The sequence below is a fragment of the Microcebus murinus genome, chromosome 6 (assembly GCF_040939455.1).
Source record: "Microcebus murinus isolate Inina chromosome 6, M.murinus_Inina_mat1.0, whole genome shotgun sequence".
NCBI classification, from domain to species: domain Eukaryota; kingdom Metazoa; phylum Chordata; class Mammalia; order Primates; family Cheirogaleidae; genus Microcebus; species Microcebus murinus.
The window spans coordinates 1714542-1734233 of record NC_134109.1 but is presented as its reverse complement, the minus strand read 5'-3'; the positions used below and the strand labels follow the sequence as shown (position 1 = coordinate 1734233).

General features: G+C 65.9%; 1 protein-coding gene across 2 annotated transcripts in view; it reads left to right on the top strand.

The window, feature by feature from the left end:
* PACS2 (phosphofurin acidic cluster sorting protein 2) overlaps positions 1-19404 on the top strand; it is a 64259-nt gene extending 44855 nt beyond the window's left edge. The window contains exons 8-25 of one of the 2 annotated variants that reach the window (XM_012746465.3): positions 355-414; positions 6165-6322; positions 6924-7014; positions 7279-7353; positions 7477-7619; positions 8690-8822; positions 9019-9123; positions 9269-9375; positions 9559-9713; positions 10062-10172; positions 10495-10603; positions 11289-11321; positions 14691-14733; positions 15829-15871; positions 16334-16469; positions 17131-17357; positions 17626-17739; positions 18637-19404. In XM_012746465.3, the coding sequence (XP_012601919.3) occupies positions 355-414; positions 6165-6322; positions 6924-7014; positions 7279-7353; positions 7477-7619; positions 8690-8822; positions 9019-9123; positions 9269-9375; positions 9559-9713; positions 10062-10172; positions 10495-10603; positions 11289-11321; positions 14691-14733; positions 15829-15871; positions 16334-16469; positions 17131-17357; positions 17626-17739; positions 18637-18755 (1962 nt within the window). In that variant the 3' untranslated portion in view covers positions 18756-19404. The remainder of the gene's footprint in view (positions 1-354; positions 415-6164; positions 6323-6923; positions 7015-7278; positions 7354-7476; positions 7620-8689; positions 8823-9018; positions 9124-9268; positions 9376-9558; positions 9714-10061; positions 10173-10494; positions 10604-11288; positions 11322-14690; positions 14734-15828; positions 15872-16333; positions 16470-17130; positions 17358-17625; positions 17740-18636) is intronic. The other variant, XM_020285657.2, reaches the window with a different exon arrangement.
* Positions 19405-19692: the final 288 nt, after the last annotated feature.

Below are 19692 nucleotides of genomic sequence, written 5' to 3'. Positions count from 1 at the left end.
ATAGGGCAGGGCTGACTGCCAAGCACGCCCATCCGAGTGCCTCCCGGCAGCCAGCCCTAGTGGCCACCCCCATGTGGGGCACGCAGCACCCTCCTTCTGGACTGGCCAAGGTAGTGAGCCCGGGAAGGGCTGTGGAGGCTTCTAGAAGAACTGTAGTGTTGGCACAGGCCCTCCCTAGGTTCCCCTTCGCTGGGCCTGGCACCGTCAGCCCTTGGCTGTGGTTCTAGATGCCGTGAACTTGCTTGTGGCAGGAGCGCTGGGAGCGCTTTTGAGCTGGTCAGTGCCGCGGCGTGTGCGCTGCCTCGAGGTGGCCTCTCGGCGCAGCGGCTCCTGACTCTGTCGCTTATCTTGCAGCAACAAAACTTCAAGCAGAAAGTCGTGGCGCTGCTGCGGAGGTTCAAGGTGTCCGATGAGGTGAGCGAGCTGAGCCCCCGAGAGGTCTGGCCTCTGCCGCTTGCTCCCGTGCAGCCCCGCCCGGCGCCCGTCCCGGGGACGCGGAAATGCCATGCCACCTTCCACCTGGAAGGTCCCGCAGACGTCCTGGGATCACCCTCGGGTCTCTGTTGGGCTCCAAGTGGCGAACGCCCAGGGAGGAGGACGGGACGTCACCTTGGGGTGTAGCCATGGGTCGTGTGTGTGTGTGTGTGTGTGTGAACAGGTGTGATGTTTCAGGGATCGCACAGGTGGCACAGGTGGGATCGCACAGGTAGTGCAGGTGGGATCACGCAGGTGGCTCAGGTGGGATCACGCAGGTGGGATCGCACAGGTGGTGCAGGTGGGATCACGCAGGTGGCGCAGATGGGATTGTGCAGGTAGTGTGGAGACCCCTGCCCACACAGGCCCCACTGCTGGCATTCCTTGGGTCTTAAAATGTTCTTCTTTTAGCATTTCTGTACTTTGAAAGTTTTCTGCAATGAGCTTGCATAACTTTCATCATCAGAAGAAAAATGTCTTGATTTCTTGGGGTTTTGTTGACATGATCAGAAGAAAATCGGTGCTCACGCTCTGGACACACAGTGGAGGGGCAGCGTGTGTGGCCAGGCCTCGAGGCAGCATGGCCAGAGCGCCAGGGCGCCGTGCCGCCCACACGCAGGGTCACGGTGGCCCCTGAAGCAGCAGGGGCTGAGGCCGGCCTCTGGCGCCCGCACCTGGCCCCACACTTCTCGTGAGAGCACAAACACCCAAACAGGTGCTCCTCAGCCACTGGGGTGGCGTGTCACTCTCGGCTCTGGAGGAAGGACAGCCAGGGCCGCTGGGTGGCCAGCTGGGCCCTGCGTCCTCGCATCCCGGAGGGGAACATCCCCAAGTCCCCCTGAAGATGGACATGCGGCCCAGGCGGCTCCCTGGCGGGGGCCTCGCTGACCCCTCTGAGCGCCTGTGGGTCAGTGTGGGTGTGTGCGGTGGCGCCTTGCCCGTGGGGACCCACGCCTGCCCAGGCCGTCGGGCTGAGTCCAGGAGTGACCTTGCCGGCCCAGATTTGGTTCTGGGACTCAGAGCCCAGGTTGCGGGAGGCTCGGCAATGTTGCGGACGCTGTTCAGGGAGAGGACTTTGCCGTTTCTAGAGCGTGCTCTCCCAGCTCCGTGTGAGACCCACACAGGGTAGGAGCCTGCCGTTGGGCGACACGATCTCTTTCCTGGTTTTACCACATGTCACCCACACCCTTTGCCACGAGCACTGCGCCGCCGTCTCCTCCGCAGCCTGCAGCGGCGCCCGGTCCGGGAGGCAGCGTGTTCTCCCGGGAGCTCTGTGCCGGGCGTGGCCCGCAGCCGGGGACCCTTGCTGCAGCCTGCTGCGGGCGGGGGAGGCACAGCAAGGCGACGACACCGGCCTGGGCCACAGCCTGTCTCAGGCCATTTGTTCTGTAGCAAAACACCCCAGACTGGGAAGTTTAGGAGCGACCAGAATTCGTTGCTCGCAGGCCTGGGGGCTGGGGGGCCGAGGTCAAGGTGCTGACAGGTTCGGGGTCAGGTGAGGGCCCGTTCCTCACGCCTGGAGCGTAGGTTCCCACCTAGGAGTTTGGGGGGACGTGGGTGCTCTGACTCGGGGAGCTCCTGGCCGCCTCCTGCCCAGGCCTGCGTCCCGAGCGGGCATCTGTCCAGTGAGGACTGACAGGGCTCCCCGCTGCAAGAGTGAATTTGGGGTACAGTGTGTTTCTTGGAGCCCTCAGCTTCAGTTTAATATCTTTAGCATAGGTGTCGTGCCTGTGTGGTCAGTCGATTTTGAACAAAGTCGCCTTGACGCATAGCACACACCACATGCAAAAATAAACTTAATTTATATTAAGTTTATATAATATTGGATTATATTTCTAAATTTAAAACCTAAAGCTTATAAAAAAAATCAAAAAAAATTTTTAACAAGTACTGGTATACCAGGAAAAATAGTTGCCATTATATATGTGTGTGTGTGTGTGTGTATATATATATATATATATATTTTTTTTTTTTTTTTTTTTTTTTTTTTTTTTTTGAGACAGGGTTTGCCTTTGTTGCTCAGCCTGGTCTCAAACTCCTGGACTCAGGCAATACTTAAATTTTAAACTTTAACAAACAAAATTTGGCTGGGCGCGGTGGCTTGTGCTTGTAATCCTAGCACTCTGGGAGGCCGAGGCAGGTGGATTGCTTGAGGTTAGGAGCTCGAGACCAGCCTGAGCAAGAGCGAGACCCCGTCTCTACTAAAAATGCCTGTAGTCCCAGTTATTTGGAAGGCTGAGGGCAGGAGGATCGCTTGAGCTCAGGAGTTTGAGGTTGCTGTGAATTAAGATGTCACTGCACTCTAGCCAGGGCAACAGAGTGAGAGTCTGTTTCAAAAAAAAAACCCCATAAATTTAAACCCTATAAAAATTCTAGAACAGATAGGAAAAATGTTTGCGAACTTGGGTTAAGGAAAGATTTGCTAGGACCTAAAAAGTATGATTATAACAGAAACAATTGATATATTGGACTTCATAAAAATAAAGCTTGTGAAAAAAGCCAGACAAAATAGTAAACATCGTGTGATCCCACTTACTGGGATCTGGAGGTCCCAGAGTAGTCAGGGTCACAGAGACAGAAAGGGGAACAGAGGGTGGGGGGCTGGGTGGGCGTGAGCGTCTGACCAGGCAGAGCTGCATTTGGGGTGGGGGAAGACCCCCGCAGGGGGACGGTGGGGCGGCCACAGCACGACGCGAGCTCACCTGGTACTGTGCATTTAGAAGGGGTTAAAATGGGCCCAGCGCGGTGGCTCAGGCCTGTAATCCCAGCACTCTGAGAGGCCGAGGCGGGCGGGTCATTTGAGCTCAGGAGTTCGAGACCACCCTAAGCAAGAGCGGGAGACCTCTGTCTCTACCAAAAATAGAAGTTAATTGGACAGTTAAAAATATATAGAAAAAAATTAGCCAGGCGTGGTAGCGCATGCCTGTAGTCCCAGCTACTTGGGAGGCTGAGGCAGGATCTGGGGATGGTGGGAACTCAGTGTGCCGGCGGTGCGCTCTGCAGGCGCTCACGGTTGTGCCGGCGGTGCGCTCGGCAGGCGCTCACGGTTGTGCCGGCGGTGCGCTCGGCAGGCGCTCACGGTTGTGCCGGCGGTGCGCTCGGCAGGCGCTCACGGTTGTGCCGGCGGTGCGCTCGGCAGGCGCTCACGGTTGTGCCGGCGGTGCGCTCTGCAGGCGCTCACGGTTGTGCAGGCTGTGCGCTCTGCAGGCGCTCACGGTTGTGCAGGCTGTGCGCTCTGCAGGCGCTCACGGTTGTGCAGGCGGTGCGCTCTGCAGGCGCTCACGGTTGTGCAGGCTGTGCGCTCTGCAGGCGCTCACGGTTGTGCCGGCGGTGCGCTCTGCAGGCGCTCACGGTTGTGCAGGCTGTGCACTCTGCAGGCGCTCACGGTTGTGCCGGCGGTGCGCTCTGCAGGCGCTCACGGTTGTGCAGGCTGTGCGCTCTGCAGGCGCTCACGGTTGTGCCGGCGGTGCGCTCTGCAGGCGCTCACGGTTGTGCCGGCGGTGCGCTCTGCAGGCGCTCACGGTTGTGCAGGCTGTGCGCTCTGCAGGCACTCACGGTTGTGCGCACTCAAGGTCGCTTGAGCCCAAGAGTTGGAGGTTGCTGAGAGCCACGGCACTCTGGCCCCTGCAACAGAGTGAGACTCTGTTTCGAGAAAAAAAAGCAAAGAAAAGGTGTTAATATGGTGTTACATTTTGTATATATTTTACCACAATAAAAAAGTAGAAATTTGCTTTCTGAAAGATACTGTTGAAAGAATGAAAAGATAAAGACAAGCCACACGCTGACATAAAATCATGTATCTGGTAAAGATTTGTATTGAGTACATGAAGAAAGAACTCTTAAAACCCAGTGACAAAGACAACCGAATTTTAAAAAATGGGTAAGACTCACACACTGAAACCACAAAACATTTCTCACAGAAATTAGAGGATCTGCAAACCAGTAGGAAGGTGTCCAGCAGCGCCCACGCACTGGGAGACTTGCTGCTGATGAGGTGGCAGCGCCTCCCCGTGGGTCTGCAGGTGCAACGCGATGCCTGTTAGATCCCCAGCTGCTTTTTTGCAGAAGTTGACCAGCTGAAATGTGTGTGGATAGCTCAGCAGTCTAGAGAAAGAACAAAGCTGGAGGACTGAACGCTGCCCAAGTTCAGAACCGACCAGGAAGCTGTGGTGTCCACCAGGCCTGCGCCCTGGCACGAGGACAGACTCACCGGCCAGAAGTCAGTCCTTCTGTTGAGGGTTGTTTGGTTTTCGACAAGGACGGCAAGGCCATTCCATGGGGAAAGAATAGTCTTCTCAACAAGTGGTGCTGGGACCACTGGACACGCACACGCAGGAGAAGGACGCCCGACCCTTTCCTCCCGCCGTGTTCAAGATGAGCTGAGAGCGAGCCCAGGCAAGAGCGAGACCCCATCTCTGCAAGACACAGAAACACGAGCCGGGCGTGGTGGGACCCGCAGTCCCAGTGACTCAGGAGGCTCAGTCAGGAGACCACTTGAGCATAGGAGTTGGAGGCTGCAGTTGTGATCGTGCCACTGCGCCCCAGCCTGGGCGACAGAGCAGGGCTCTGTCCATTAAAAAAAATTTTAACGAATGAAAATGGGCAGAGGATCTCTCTGGATACCAGTTTCTCCGAAGACCGTGCACGAGTGGCTGGTGAGCACGTGAATGTCATCACTGGTCATTAGGGAAAGTTAAACTGCAGCGAGCTACAATGGGTTTAGGTACAGTGGGTGTATTCTGGGGTGGCTGGAATAAATAGGAAGTGACGCACCCGTGGCGTGCAGCGGCTGCAACGCTTGCTGCTGGTGGGGGTGTGGAGTGACACAGCTGCTGTGCGAGCAGTCGGCAAACCCTGGCAGCTCCGTTCTTGAGCAGTGACCTGAGGGAGGAGAGACATCTGTGCACACGGAGTCCAGCGTGCAGATGTTCGTGCCGGCTTCCTCGTGCCGGCCCCTCACTGGGGACGTCCCGGACTCACCTGCCAGTGGTTTGCTAGACACACAGGCCGGTCAGTGCAGTGGGACGCTGCCGGGCAGGGAGGAGTCAGCTGTCGGCACACACAGCCACGTGGGCGAGTCTGTGGTGCGTCACGCCCAGTGAGGGGACCCAGACCCCCGAGGCCACACGCCGTGCCACTCCTTTCGTGTGACATTCTGGCAGGGACAAAACTTAAGGAACTGTGCACTTGCCCAGTGCACCACCTGCACAACAGTGCGCGCTTGCCGAGCACACCCCATGCACACTGTGCACCTGCCGGGCGCGCCACATGCACGACTGTGCGCCTGCCGGGCGCGCCGCCTGCACGACTGTGCGCCTGCCGGGCGCGCCGCCTGCACCACTGTGCGCCTGCCGGGCGCGCCGCCTGCACCACTGTGCGCCTGCCGGGCGCGCCGCCTGCACCACTGTGCGCCTGCCGGGAGCGCCGCATGCACACTGAGTTCCCACCACATGCCAGGCACCTGAGCCACGAGAGCAGGCGGCGAGCTGGCCCAGCACCTGGGGTCTCCAAAACAGACTAACTGGACTCAGAACATGCTGGCAGGAAAGGGTCTGGTGGCTCTGGGTGCCCCCCATCTTGTCCCCACCCACCCTCTGTGTGGGCCTGGGGCGGCTCTCCTTACCTGCCATGACGCAGGCACCTGTGGGACTGCCCTTGCCCGGCCCTCACGCAGTCTGGCATCCCTGCAGGTCCTGGACTCGGAGCAGGACCCTGCGGAGCACGTGCCCGAGGTGGAGGAGGACCTGGACCTTCTGTACGACACGCTGGACATGGAGAACCCCAGCGACAGCGGCCCTGACATGGAGGACGACGACAGCGTCCTCAGCACCCCCAAGCCGAAGCTCAGGTGAGCCGGGGCTGCACGTGCCAGCGGGTGAGTCTGGCCCGAGGGATGGCCCACAGCCCGGTGGCTTCCTGCACACCCTGCCCACGCTACAGACATGCCCAGCCCTGTTACGGTTGTCAGGGACAACCGACGGTTCCGATGGGGATAGCCTGCAGGGTGGCCTGGGGTCAGGTGCAATGTGCCACGGTGCCACGGTCCCACGGTCCCACGGGGGTGGGTGGGCCGGCGGTTTTACTGTCATGGCTGCGGCACATTTGTGGAGAAGCCAGCGCTGCTGGGGGTGCAGGCTCTGGGCCAGGGAGGGCAGAGGGATCCCTGGGGTGTTGCTGGGCGGGGCACGGGGCTGGGGAGGCTGAGGTGGGTCAGTGGTGAGGGGCCACGTGGGAGCTGCAGTGGGTCGCCACTGTGGCAGGACAGGAGCCCAAGGCAGTGCTGCCTGCGGCGGGCAGGGGAGAGCACAGAGGCAGGTCCACGCCGGGCTCGGCGTGCACCCTCAGGAGGCCCCGGCCTGCTGGGGTGACTCAGCCCACCATCGGGGCCCCCAGGCCGGCGCCCAGGTGCTGGGGGACGTCTGGGAAGTAACATGCCCCTCCCTGGCCAGGCCGTACTTCGAAGGCCTGTCGCACTCCAGCTCGCAGACGGAGATCGGGAGCATCCACAGCGCCCGGAGCCACAAGGAGCCCCCCAGCCCGGTGAGCCCTGGCCCGCCCGTCCTCAGGGCGCGCGGTGGGCCTGGGGCGCCAGCGCAGTGGACGGTGCCCGGCTGGGCCGTGGTGTGGCCGCGTCTCCCAGCGCGGCCTGGGCTCAGGCCCCGCCGCTGCCCCAGCCCCTGTGCCCCGCCCGGACACCCCACCCGCCTGGCGCCTCCGGCCCGGCGCCCCTGCCCGGCGCCCCTGCCCAGATGCCGCGGCCTCAGCACCAGCGACTGAGCGCGGCCGATCCCCGTCTCGCCCCAGGCCGACGTGCCCGAGAAGACGCGGTCCCTGGGAGGCAAGCGGCCGAGCGACAGCCTGTCGGACACGGTGGCCCTCGTAAGCGCAGGCCCCGAGAGGCCAGGCCCCTCCCCCAGGCCACGGCCACATGGTGGAGAAGGCCCCGGCGCGGGTGTGCGTGTGGGCGGCGGTTTGTGCAGGGCGTCTGTCTCTGCTCGCCAGGGCGCCTTGGCCCCACGGGAGCCGGCAGGGCCGCCCGAGGACAGCCCCGAGGCGGAGCCCTGCGCCCTGGACGTGTTCATGGAGAAGCTGCCGCCCAGCGGGAGGATCACCAAGACGGAGTCCCTGGTCATCCCCTCCACCAGGTGGCGGGGCTGTGCTGCGCGGGCGCAGGCTGGGGCGGGCAGCGCAGGGGGCATCGGGTGGGACGGGCCACTCAGGCGGGGACGGCAGATTCGAGGCCTCCAGGAGCCCGGGTGGGACCACGTGTCTGGCCGCTGCCGGCAGCTCTGGCCGTTGGGCGGCGGCCCTTGCGGAGGGGGGTGCAGGGAGGCGGCGCAGTGGCTGAGCCCGGCGCGGGGCCTGCTGGGGGTCAGGAGGGCGGGGGCAGCAGGAGACCCAGGGCCAGGCACGTGGGCCGAGCCACGCCGTGGGGTGGCTGAGGTGGGGGTACCCCCGGTCTGCATGGGCCTCTCCCCACTCACCGCCTATCAGCCAGACCGGGGCCGGTCTCCGAGCTCCGGCCACCACCCTGGGTTCCCTCGGCCTCGGCCCCCCACGTCCTGGGCCCCCGCGCCAGCCCCCGCCTCCACCACCGCCTGGGGGCTCATCCCCTGCAGCTCCCGCAGCCCCCAAGGCCGGGCCCCTCCAGGGACGGCAGCCGCTGCCCAGGCGTCCCCGCCACCCCACTCCCCGTCCTCTCCGGCGCCGGCGTCAGTGTCAAGGCCGCGTCATGTCAGGTGTCCTGGGGGCACCGTGCTAGCCCAGGCCTGGCATGGACCTTCATGGCGACCAGCGCCTGCCCGCCGCTCGCTGCGGAGATGAACCTGCAGCCCGACTCTCCATTGGGCCGAGGGCAGCCGGGCCTCATCCTCCACACAGGCCCCGCGCCTGCCCCTCCAGAGCCCCGCCGGGCGGAGGGCCCGTCCGTCAGTTGTTCCTGCGGGACCTGGACCGTGTGTCTGCGGTGTTTGCGCCTGGCATTCGCCAGGGCCTAGAGGGTCACCTGACAGCCCAGCACCCAGTCCTGGCTGGAGGGGAGGGCGAGCTCGGCCCAGGGGCCTCTCCAGGCGGCCACGGACCCACTGCCCGGCAGGGGCCCTGCGGTGTCCTTCCCTGCCCCCGCCGCTGAGCGGCTCTGCCCCCGGGCTGCTGTGACGTGGCCATGGTGAGCCCTGGCCCGGCCCTGCCCCCAGCCTGCCTTGCCCCCTGACAGGTCCGAGGGAAAGCAGGCCGGCCGCCGCGGCCGCAGCACGTCCCTGAAGGAGCGGCAGCCGGCGCGGCCCCAGAGCGAGCGGGCCAACAGCCTGGACAGCGAGCGCTGCCCGGACTCCCGGAGCCAGCTGCAGGTGCGGGTGGGCGGGCGGGAGGGAGGCTTGGCGGCCGGCGTGCTTGACGGAGGCACAGGCCGGGCTTCGCCTGGAAACTGCCTGCTGCCGGGAAGCCCCGGCCGTGCCGAGCCGTGCCGCTGCCGGCACCAGCGTGGGGGTGGGGAACAGCGGTGGGGCTTCTCCTTCCGGGCGTGGACAGGCCTCGTGTCTGCAGATCCCCCGGAAGACGGTGTACGACCAGCTGAACCACATCCTGGTCTCCGACGACCAGCTTCCCGAGAACATCATCCTGGTCAACACGGCCGACTGGCAGGGCCAGGTAGGTGGCGGCCCGTGGTGGCGGGTCCAGGCCCCACCGCCGGCGTGGTTTCCCGCCCGAGCCCGGAGAGCGGGGTGCGCGGGGTGGGGGGTGAGCGGGTGGCCCTGGCGGCCCGGCCGAGGTCAGCGCTGGCCCGTCCCTGCAGTTCCTGTCGGACGTGCTGCAGCGGCACACGCTGCCCGTGGTGTGCACCTGCTCCGCCGCCGACGTGCAGGCCGCCTTCAGCACCATCGTCTCCCGGATCCAGCGATAGTGAGTCCGCGCCGCCCTCCGGCCCCGCCGCCGCGTGGGATGGGGCGCCCTGCGCCCCAGGGCTGCGGGAGGCGTGCACGCAGCGGGCTCTGCACCCGCCGATCCCCCACAGCCCCTGGAGGCCTCCGCTGGCCGGGACGCCGCCCTGAGGCGCTGCCCTCTGTGTGCCGCCCGCCCGTCCAGCTGCAACTGCAACTCCCAGCCCCCGACGCCCGTGAAGATCGCCGTGGCGGGGGCGCAGCACTACCTCAGCGCCGTCCTGCGGCTCTTCGTGGAGCAGCTGTCGCACAAGACGCCCGACTGGCTCGGCTACATGCGCTTCCTCGTCATCCCGCTGGGTGAGGCCGGTGGGGCGCCGCGGGCGGTGGGGCTGGGCTCTGTGCCGCCTCCTTGCAGGATACGGCTGCGACCAGTCAGCCTGAGCTGCACGGACAGCAGTGGCACGTCCTGACGCCAGCCTGGCGCCGAGAGGAGGGTGCGGGGTGGCCTTTCTCAGGGAGCGTGGGGGGTGAGCCTTTGCGGCAGCTCCTCCTGGGGCAGACGCGGCCTCCAGGAGGGCAGGGAGGCGCAGGAGCAGGAGGGTGGGCTTGTCTGGGAGACGGTGGGGGGGGGCAGCCGTGGCTGGGGGGGGCGGGCCGCCCGGCTCTGGGCCCCACACGTGGTGATGGCGCTCCCTGGGCACGCAGGCTCCCACCCCGTGGCACGGTACCTGGGCTCCGTGGACTACCGCTACAACAACTTCTTCCAGGACCTGGCCTGGAGAGACCTGTTCAACAAGCTGGAGGCCCAGAGTGCTGGTGAGGCTGCGGGCCGGCCGGGGTGGGGCCCCTCTCCTCCCGACTCTCTCCTGTCTCAGGGACGCCCGGCAGATGGGCTGGGGGTCCCCAGCCGGAGCCCCTCCCTCCCACTCTCTGAGCCTCAGAGCTCGTTGGAGAAAGTGGGGCCTGTTTGGGGAGGGCAGGAGGCCGTGCTGCCCCGGCCCTGCGACCCTTGAGGGTGGAGGGCGGAGGGTCCCCGGGCTGGCCGCTGGGAGGCAGAGGTGCCCTGTGGTGGGTGCCCGCACTCTCCCACACCCCAGCGGCAGCTGCGCCCGGCCGACCGCCGCCCCCCCTCGTGCAGTGCAGGACACGCCGGACATCGTGGCGCGCATCACCCAGTACATCTCGGGCGCCAACTGCGCGCACCAGCTCCCCATCGCCGAGGCCATGCTCACCTACAGGCAGAAGAGGTAACGCGGGGGCCCGGGCTGGGCGTGGGCAGGCGCCAGCCCCCACCCCTGTGGCCTCCCCCGCTGCTGGTCTCGGCCCAGGAGGGCCGTGGACATAGCCCCATGCCGGGCGTGGCGCAGCCCTGAGCGAGCGGCGTGCTCGCAAATCGGGTCAAAGGAGCAGGGTGTTTTGAGGGCTCTCCCTGCTTCTGTGCACATTGAGGTCTCGGGGACGGAGAGTTGACAGCTGTCCGGGCCCCGGGTGGCAGTGGCCCAGCTCCCTCGGCCTAGGCCACACTGCTCCCGGGCTTCCTGGGCTGGGGCACAGGGGTCCCGTGGCCTTGGGCCCGTGACCTTGGGCCCGTTGGTGAGTGTCGAGCTCGCGTTCCCGCCTGCCCAGAGCGGGTCAGTGCTCCTGCCCTGGCGCCTGCCCCCGCAGCCGGGCGTCCATGCGCGCTCCAACGCTGGCCCTAGACTGAGGCAGAGCTGAGTCCTGGCCGTCCGGCTCTCCTGGGCGCTCCCTGGCCGAGGGGGCTGTGCCGCCCCGCAGGGACCCTGGGGGCTCGCAGCTGCTGCCCCAAGACAGGAGGGTGGAGAGTCGCAGAGACGGGGAGGCTCCCGCGCCAGCCGGCGCCTGGGGCCCCTCGCCACCCCCAGAGCGTCCGTAACGAGTCTGTGTTTTCTCTTTTGACGGCTTTCCGAAAAGGAAAAAGCATTTTCATTTTGACTTTACCGTAAGGTACGGCTCTGGTCTGCGTCCCGCCCTGTCTGTCCCAGGCTGGTCTTTGGGGCTTGTTTAGCAGTCAACGCCTGTGTCACTCTCCCCCGCACCTTCCCCCGAGCTGGGGCCAGGCCTTGGCGCGCACGAGGCTGCAGGAGAGGTGGCCCCGTCAGGCGAGGGTCCCTGAGCGCTGAGGAGCAGGTGCAGACCCTCTTCCTGGGGTCCCGCCCTCGAGGCGAGTCAGAACCGCTGGGCCCTGCGGCCGGGTCGCTGCGGGGGCCTCCCGTTCCCATCCGGGGCTTCGGCTCACGCGGGGGCTGGCGTCAGCCCTCAGGGCGTCCTCGCGTCGCTGAGGCCGGACAGTGCCGCCTCCTTTCAGAGGAAGCTGCCAGCCACCGCCCGGCGTCAGGGCCACCCGCACCTCACGCCAGGGCGTCCCTGCCACCCAGGGACGTCGGGGCCAGGCACCGAGACCCCGGCCCAGGGAGAGGCAGCGGTCGGCGGCCGTCCCCCGAGCGCCCGGGGCCAGCGGCGAGGCCCACAGAGGCCTTTCCAGTGTCCTTCGTGGTCACCTGGAGGGGCGGGCAGACCTCTGGGACTCGCGGGCGGGGCGGAGCGCCCGCACCCTGACATGGCTCTGCCCTCGTAGACTTGGTGTTTCCAGCCGAGCTCACAGCCCCCAGCCATCAGCTGTCCATTCAGACAGGAGCCCCCCCCTTTCCTTGGCCGGGTGTGTCCTACCACACCTGCAGCCAGCGCCCGCCCTGCCTGGGGCTGGCTCTCTGCCCTGTGTCCCCTGCCCTGTGTCACTCGCTGTCCTGGGAGAGCTGCCCAGCCCCACCCCAGCACAGGGTAGTGGTCTGGGGCCGTCTGCGCCCGTCAGTCCTGCTAGACAAGCCTCGGCAGGTGAGAGAAAGACCACTCTGCGCTCCGTCAGCCTGCAGCATGCCTTGGCGCCAGGCCGCCGCTTCTCGTCCCTCCCGGGGTTGGCTTGTCCCAGCGGCAAGCCTGGGCTTCAGGAGACCCTGGCATCTACTCCCCCGTGTCCCCACCCCTGCATCTGCGTGACAGTGGTGACACCAGCCCCCGGGGGTTGGGCGGGAGCCAGGACGGAGCCTGGTGAAGGCCCAGAGTGCGAGTGGGGCGGCAGTAGCCTTTGCCTGGCTTGGTAATCGCCTGCGTCCAGCAGAGCGGCCAGCTGGGCACCGGGAGGGGTGGGTGGAAGGCACGGCCCTCGTGGCAGGGAACTGTGCAGAGTCCTGCCGGTGCCTGCCTGGCCCGGGAGCTTCTGCAGGCGCCGTCCCAGCAGACTGCCCGGGACTGAGGTCAGCGCCGGCGAAAAGGCCTCTGGGGGGGTCCGGGCAGAGCCCCTGGCCGCACCGAGCAGCCCCCGGGCGTCTGTGCCCTCCTTGCCCGGCAGTTCCCTCGAGCCAGACTCCTGGCCGTCCTGTCCCCAAGGGCACACCGAGGCCTTGGCAGCCCCTCCGCGCCCAGGTCCCGGTGGGGGTCTCAGCCTGCGGTGTCACCCCTGTCACGCCGGCCCGTGTCCCGTGCTGGGTGCTGTCTGCATGGCCCAGAGCTCAGCTTGGCTTTGAGTTCCGGGAGCATCCGTGTCGCGCGGCTCCCCCAGAGCAGAGCATGGACCGGGGCCGCTCTGCCGTGTGTTGGGGGTCTGGGGACCGGGGCTGCCTACCCGCTGGGTACCGGCAGTCGCCACCTGCCCTCTGTGACCTCTCATGCCTGGGAGGGCTCAGGCCAGACCTGCCTGAAGAGGCCCGTGGGCCCCACATCGACGGCCTCCTGGGCACTCCCGCCAGCAGCCGGGTGGGCGTGGGCTCGGCTTCCAGCGCATTGTGCTATTTGAGGTGAAGAAGGAAAATGTCTTTCAACCCTGCTCTCCCGGGCCCCACGGAGGCTGGGGCCCGGGCCTCCGTGGCGCCACGGGCAGGATCACTCGTGGCCTCCTCCAGAGGCGCTGGCTTTCGGACGGTGGGGCTGGAGGTGCCGGGGCTCTGCCACCGTCCGCTGCCCGGGCACCCAGAGGACGGGAGCACCTGCTAGGAGCAGCCTCTGAGGGCCACACGCCAGCGTGTGTTCTGGGCTGGCCCTGGGCGAAGGCCCCTGGCTCAGCTCGTGGGCACGGCCTCTGCCCTGCGGGGCTCCCGGGGACAGGCTGCAGGTCCTGAGATGGGTGCCGGGCAGGCGGCCACGCTTGGTCCGGCGTGCCCTCCTCAGGCCGCTTCCTGCAGGGGATGCCCCAGCCACACTCCTCGCAGCGCAGGGCCCTCCCGGCCAGCGCCTGTGGCCTGGGACCCAGGAGAAGCCCTGTGCCTCGGTCCTCTGCCAGCACTGATGGCACCGCACGCACATGCCTGGGTCCCCGTCTGCAGCGGCCACTCACTGGCTTCAGACCCACCGTTTGGGGACACGAGACAGAAGTGGTGGACCTGGCAGAACTGCCCCTGGAGACGGCGCCAGCCGTCAGCACGGTCTGCCCCGGGACGCAGGGCGGAAGGCAGCTCTGCCCGCAGGCAGCCGTGGGGGCCTCCGAGGACCGGCCTTGCCCTGCGGACCTTGCCAGGGCCTGACAGGGACGCCCTGGAGCCGCAGATGGAGCCTCGGCTCTGCACGGCCTCGTCTCGTGGGACGGCTGCTAGGGCCGCAGTGGGGACGGGTTGGTGGGGGCCTGCGTGGAGTGGACCGTGCGCTGGCCCGGCTTGGGCCGTGTGCACCAAGGAAGGAAGGAAGGAAGAGCTGTCCTCTCGAAAGTCCTCGCCCTGGCGTTGGGCCCTGGGCCGCCCCTGGCGCACAGCTGTGGCCGCTCTGCCGGAGCGGCTGCCACGTCCAGCCCCCGCCAGGCGCTGGGGCCTGCAGGCTGCGCCCGGTGCTGTGCTCTTAGAACGCAGAGGCCACCACAGCCAGGGGCCCGACCTCTCACACTGGCACTGACGTTACCCAGACCGTCTGGGAGGGAAGCTCCACGCCCCGCTGAGCGGCAGCCACCCCCAGGCGCTGGAGAAGGCCCAGACTGTCCCGGGAGTCCCAGGGCTGCCGGCAGCAGGCCCTTCCCCAGCCGTGCAGGGAGTGGCGGGCTGGGTCGGCCCGGGCGGTGGCCCTGGGCGTCAGGGAGCATGCAGACTCGCATTCCTTCCGCAGCCCGCCCGGGCCTCCCTGGGAGGATTCCTCCCTGTGTCCCCACATCCGCGTGCTGGAAGGATCCAGGCGTCGGGAGGCCAGGGCAGGGCAGGGCAGGGCAGGGCAGGCAGTGGGCGGGGAGGGTGGGGCCGCTGGGCCCCTGGGGAGCCCTCAGGCCGGGAGAGCACTGCGCCCCAGGACACCTCGAGCTCACAGCACACAGAGAGCGTAACGTCTGTCTCTTGCTCGCAGCCCTGACGAAGAGTCTTCGCAGAAGTTCATTCCCTTCGTAGGGGTGAGTGCCGCGGCTCTCTCGTCAGGAATCCGCTCACCTGCTCAAAGTCTTTTGTGATCAGAACGTTTTTGTGCTGACTGGAAAGGTCCCAGGAGCTTCTAATTTGAGCTGGGGCTTGGCGTTACGGCCTCCCACCTTCTGGTTGGCTTTCTTCCCCTGCGTGGGGCCCGGGCCCAGCCTCTCGGCAGAGGAGACCCCGCTGCCCGCGCTGGGGGTCCTGCAGGGGCTCCAGGCCTGGGCGCTGCTGCCCTTGCCAGTTCCCAGTCTGGGGTCGTGGCCTTAAACCTGTAGGCTCCAGTTCCGGCCCTGCGGGGCATTAAGGGCTCCTTTCCTGCCGGCTGAGTGTCCACAGCCTGTGTCCTGCCGTCTTTTGTCCTGTCCTGTGTCCTCCGTCCAGCTGGGGTGCGGGCTGCAGAGCCCGTCGGGGAGCCTGGCCGACGGGCTGCCAGGTGGGGGCAGGGCCTCAGGGCCTCAGTGTCCCCCTCAGTGGGACACGGGTCTTCTGTGCACCGTGCCGTGGTCGGGTCCTGGTGCAGGGTCTGCTGGCCTCTGGGAGGGGTGAACTTGTCGGGAGCCGCTTCTGTGGTGACAAGGCCTGTGCTCTTGGGCACTCAGGACATCCCCATGTGGCAAGGTCCAGTGTGTCTTTGTCATTCCCCTGGAATTGTCACAGCCCCTGTGGCCAGCAGCTCCCACACTGCACCTGGCAGGTCTGGGCCCTGTCCCACTGGCCCACAGCTTTTGGAGTGACACCTGCCTCCGAGCTGGGGCTGTGCCTATCTCTCCTGCCAGTGTCCTGGACCTGCTGGACAGCTGGGCCTGGCCGGGCACGTGGTTTGCCACTGCACTAGGCCACTGGGAGAGGGCAGTCCTGCTGAGGCCGAGCGTCCCGAGGCTGGTTGACCCCTCGTGCTGCCCTGAGCTGGACGGGTGGGGTGGGACCCGTACCACCTGTGCCGTGGGCATGGTGGCCAGGCAGCTGTGGGGGAGCAGGAGCCTGCCTGGGTCTGAGCCCTGAGGCTGGAGCCAGCCGGGCAGTGGGGGCCGGGCTGACACCCCCACAGCTGCTACCAGCCAGCGCCTGTTGCTTTCTAGGTTGTGAAGGTTGGAATTGTGGAGCCATCCTCAGCCACGTCAGGTAACCCCGTCCCACCCCGAGGCCCTGGGGTCAGGTGGTCCCGGTGCCCTGTGCCCTGGGAACACCATCCTCTCGTCCTGAGGACCAGCCCGGCACTGTGGCCCAAGAGCAGCCCCGTCCGCGGCCTCGCCGTGGGGCTTTTGCTCAGCATGGGGGAGCAGCCCCTGGCGGCAGTGGCCCCTGTTGGGGGGACCTTCTGGGGGGGAGTGGAGCCCGTGGTGAGGGGGTGGCCCCGCAGGGAGCGGCCGCTGCCCTCACGAGGCCCCCACGCCAAGGCGGGCCGGGAGCTTTCCCAGGCGGAGGAGAACGTGAGACTCGTGCCTCAATACGGGCTACCTGGGGACCTGCCCTGCCGGCCTGAGGGGCTGCCTGGCTCCTCGTGCCCTCCTGGCCCCGACGGCCTGCTGCTGCCTGGGCAGAGCAGTGCGTGGGCTCACCCCTCCCCTGTGACTCCTCCCCAAGGAGACTCGGACGACGCAGCCCCCTCGGGCCCCGGCGTGCTGTCCTCCACCCCACCGTCCACATCTCCCGCGGCCAAGGAGGCCTCACCCACCCCGCCTTCCTCCCCGTCCGTGAGTGGGGGCCTGTCCTCCCCCAGGTAAAGGACCCTGCGAGGCGAGGCTCTCGTTGATTCACCCACTCCTACCCCCTACACTGTGCTGCTGCCTGTCGTCCACTCCCCAAGTCATGGCCCCCCACAGGCACCTGGCTTGTTGGCCCCCAGCAGGGGCAGGTGGAGGCCCAGCCGGCAGCTGTCTCCTGCCACACAGCCAGGTGGGGCAGGTGCCTCCCACCGAGCAGTGCTGGGCACAGAAACCACCGGCCAGGGCTTTTAAAGAATGAGCCGAGGGCAAGAGGCACAGGAGATGGGGTCTCCAGTCCTTAGCTCCCACCAGGCCCCGGCCCCTGCAGCAGAACTCGCACAAACTAAAGCACCTGGCACCAGGCTGTGCCTCTCGAGGGGCCGGCTCACCGGGGCCCCCCAGACTCCGAGGGGCAGCTTGGGAGCTTGTGGGCGGCTGCCTAAGCTGCAGCTCAGCCACCGGGCGCCCTGTGATTTGTGCGGGACACTCCTGGGTGACCTGGACATGCAGGTGGCTCCACAGAGCCTGCTCCAAACACCTGACACTCCTCGGCTGACTGGGAAGTTGGGGTGGGTGCTGGCTGTCACTCGTGGCCTGTGACGGGGACAGCGACGCTGCCGTCCTCAGGACCAGTGCCTGGGGATCGTCGGTGAGCACCTCCCTCTGCCTCCCCAGCCAGGGTGTCGGTGCCGAGCTGATGGGGCTGCAGGTGGACTACTGGACGACTGCGCAGCCCGCAGACAGGAAGAGAGACGCGGAGAGGAAGGACCTGCCCGTGGCCAAAAGCACACTCAAGTGCACCTTCCGGTCCCTCCAGGTCAGCCGGCTGCCCAGCAGTGGCGAGGCCGCGGCCACGCCCACCATGTCCATGACCGTGGTCACCAAGGAGAAGAACAAGAAGGGTGAGGCAGGCGGCCGAGTGGCAGGTGGGGGCAGATAGCGGGCCTCGCGCAGGCGGCAGCAGAAAGTGCGAGCCCCCAGGGCGCTGAGGGTCTGGGCCGCTTCCCGCCAGAGCCAGGCAGGAGGGCAGCTCCCCCTTGAGCAGGGCACAGCGGTGGCCCCCCAGTGCTCCTCCCCCTCGGGCCACAGCGCCCCCCCTTGCTGCACAGGGGCCCCGGCCAGCCTGGCCCTGCAGGAGCAGCGAGATGACACCGGGCCTTTCCCTCCTAGTGATGTTTCTGCCCAAGAAGACGAAGGACAAGGACGTGGAGTCCAAAAGCCAGTGCATCGAGGGCATCAGCCGGCTGATATGCACGGCCAAGCACCAGCAGAACATGCTACGGGGTGAGCACCGGGCCCTTCCGTTCTGTCTGTAAGATGCAAAAGGAGACCAGAGCAGACTTGAGGTGCTTTTAAAATTTTACCACACAGCCAGGCACAGTGGCTCATGCTTGTAATCCCAGCACTTTGGGAGGCCCAGGCAGGAGGATCGCTGAGGCCAGGAGTTTGAGACCAGCCTGGGCATCATAGCAAGAGCTCATCTCTCCAGAACTTAAAAAATTAGCCGGGTGCACTGACAGCACCTGTACTCCCAGCAGACTGGGAGGCCGAGGCAGGAGGATCAGGTGAGCTCGGGAGTTCGAGGCTGCAGTGAGCTAGGATCGCACCACTGCGCTCAGCCTGGGGCACAGAGACCTTTTCTCAAACACGAAGCCACAGGAGCTGCTGCTGCGGGCGGCGCGGTGACGTCTCGGCACACCCTGCGGCTCTGACGCGCAGCCAGCGGCTTTTCAAATTCTGAGAAAGAAGTTTTCTCTCCTTTCTGCTTTTCTAAAGAGCAGTTTGTGTATTTCAAAGTGTCTGTAGAGAAGCTGCTCTGCAAGTAATCGATTCAGAAATGCAGCTCCCAGGTTTTCCTGTTTTTATGAGCTCCGGTCTGATGCCCTCAAGGCGGAGGTTGCCCTGGTCTCTGTTGGATTCTGTCTTAAGTGGAGAGCGTCTGGCGGGGTGCGTGGTGTCTCGTCCCGGCGCCTGTTGAACGCGGGGGGTGGCTGTGGACAAGCGGTCTCCCGGGCCTGAGAAGTGGGAGGGCCAGGGTGGCCCCGAGGGTGTGCGTGCCTCTGGCAGTGGGCTCCTCCTCACCCGGCGCCCCAGCTGGCATGCCCACCCATCCAGGTGCTACCCTGCCCGGTGGGCCAGGCAGGTGTGGCGGGCGGGCGGTCAGGCAGCCCTCTCCCGCAGTCCTCATCGATGGTGTGGAGTGCAGCGACGTCAAGTTCTTCCAGCTGGCCGCCCAGTGGTCCTCCCACGTGAAGCACTTCCCCATCTGCATCTTCGGACACTCCAAGGCCACCACCTAGCTCCGCCCACCGAGGGGCCAGCGCCAGATGGCTGAGGGGCACGCGTTCGGCCCCAAGGTGGCCACTGCACCAGGAGGGCCCAGCTGCGTTTCTGCTAACATTTCAGTTTACAACAGAGACAAACACTTAAAAACACAAAGACAGTCTTAAGTCTGAATGTGCTCACAACCTGGAAACTAACGGGGAGCTCCCTGCTGGGAGCCGAGTGACCACTCTGCTTGTTAACCGGAAAGCTCCAGCGGGGGCCGGGGGCCCAGACGGACAGTGCCCAGCTTGAGAGTCGTGGCAGGTGTTCCAGCCTCAGGAGCCACCGCAGCCCCACCAGCCTGGGGGTCCTGCCTGTGTGTCCTGCCCTTCCTGGAAGCCAAGACGCTGCTTCCTCAGGGAGCCCGGCTCAGGCTCAGGCCCTGGGACTTGGTGGCCAGATGCCAAGGAGCCCAGGGCCCACTCAGTCCCCTGGTGGGGGACGTCCTGAGAAGCCTTGGAGGCCAATCAGCCCAGTCCTGGGCGCCAGGTCCCGGCCCGCCTGAGAGATGCCCCCAGCACCGCCCACTCGTGGTTCCCAATAAACTCCAGCCTCGTGGCGGAGGTTTTATAGTAGCAGATATTTTTAATGCTTTTAAATACATGTTATAATGTAGCTGCCAAACATGTTGCTCTTCTGAAGTCCGCTTGGGGCTGGGCAGAGCCAGCAGACGCCTGCCCACCAGCCTCACACCTTGCGGCACCTTTTGGCTGTTCTTAAGACACCACTGTGTGGTTGAGCAAGCGTGGGGCCTCCACGGTGCTAGGTGACCCCAGCAAGTGTCCCAGAGGCCAGCCCAAGAAACAGGCAGTTGGCACAGGTCTGAGGTGGAGGCCCCACACCTGGCCCCGAGTCCTCCTGCAGCTACCCTCAGCCCCGCTGCCCTCTGGGAACATACAGGGCTGGCATCGT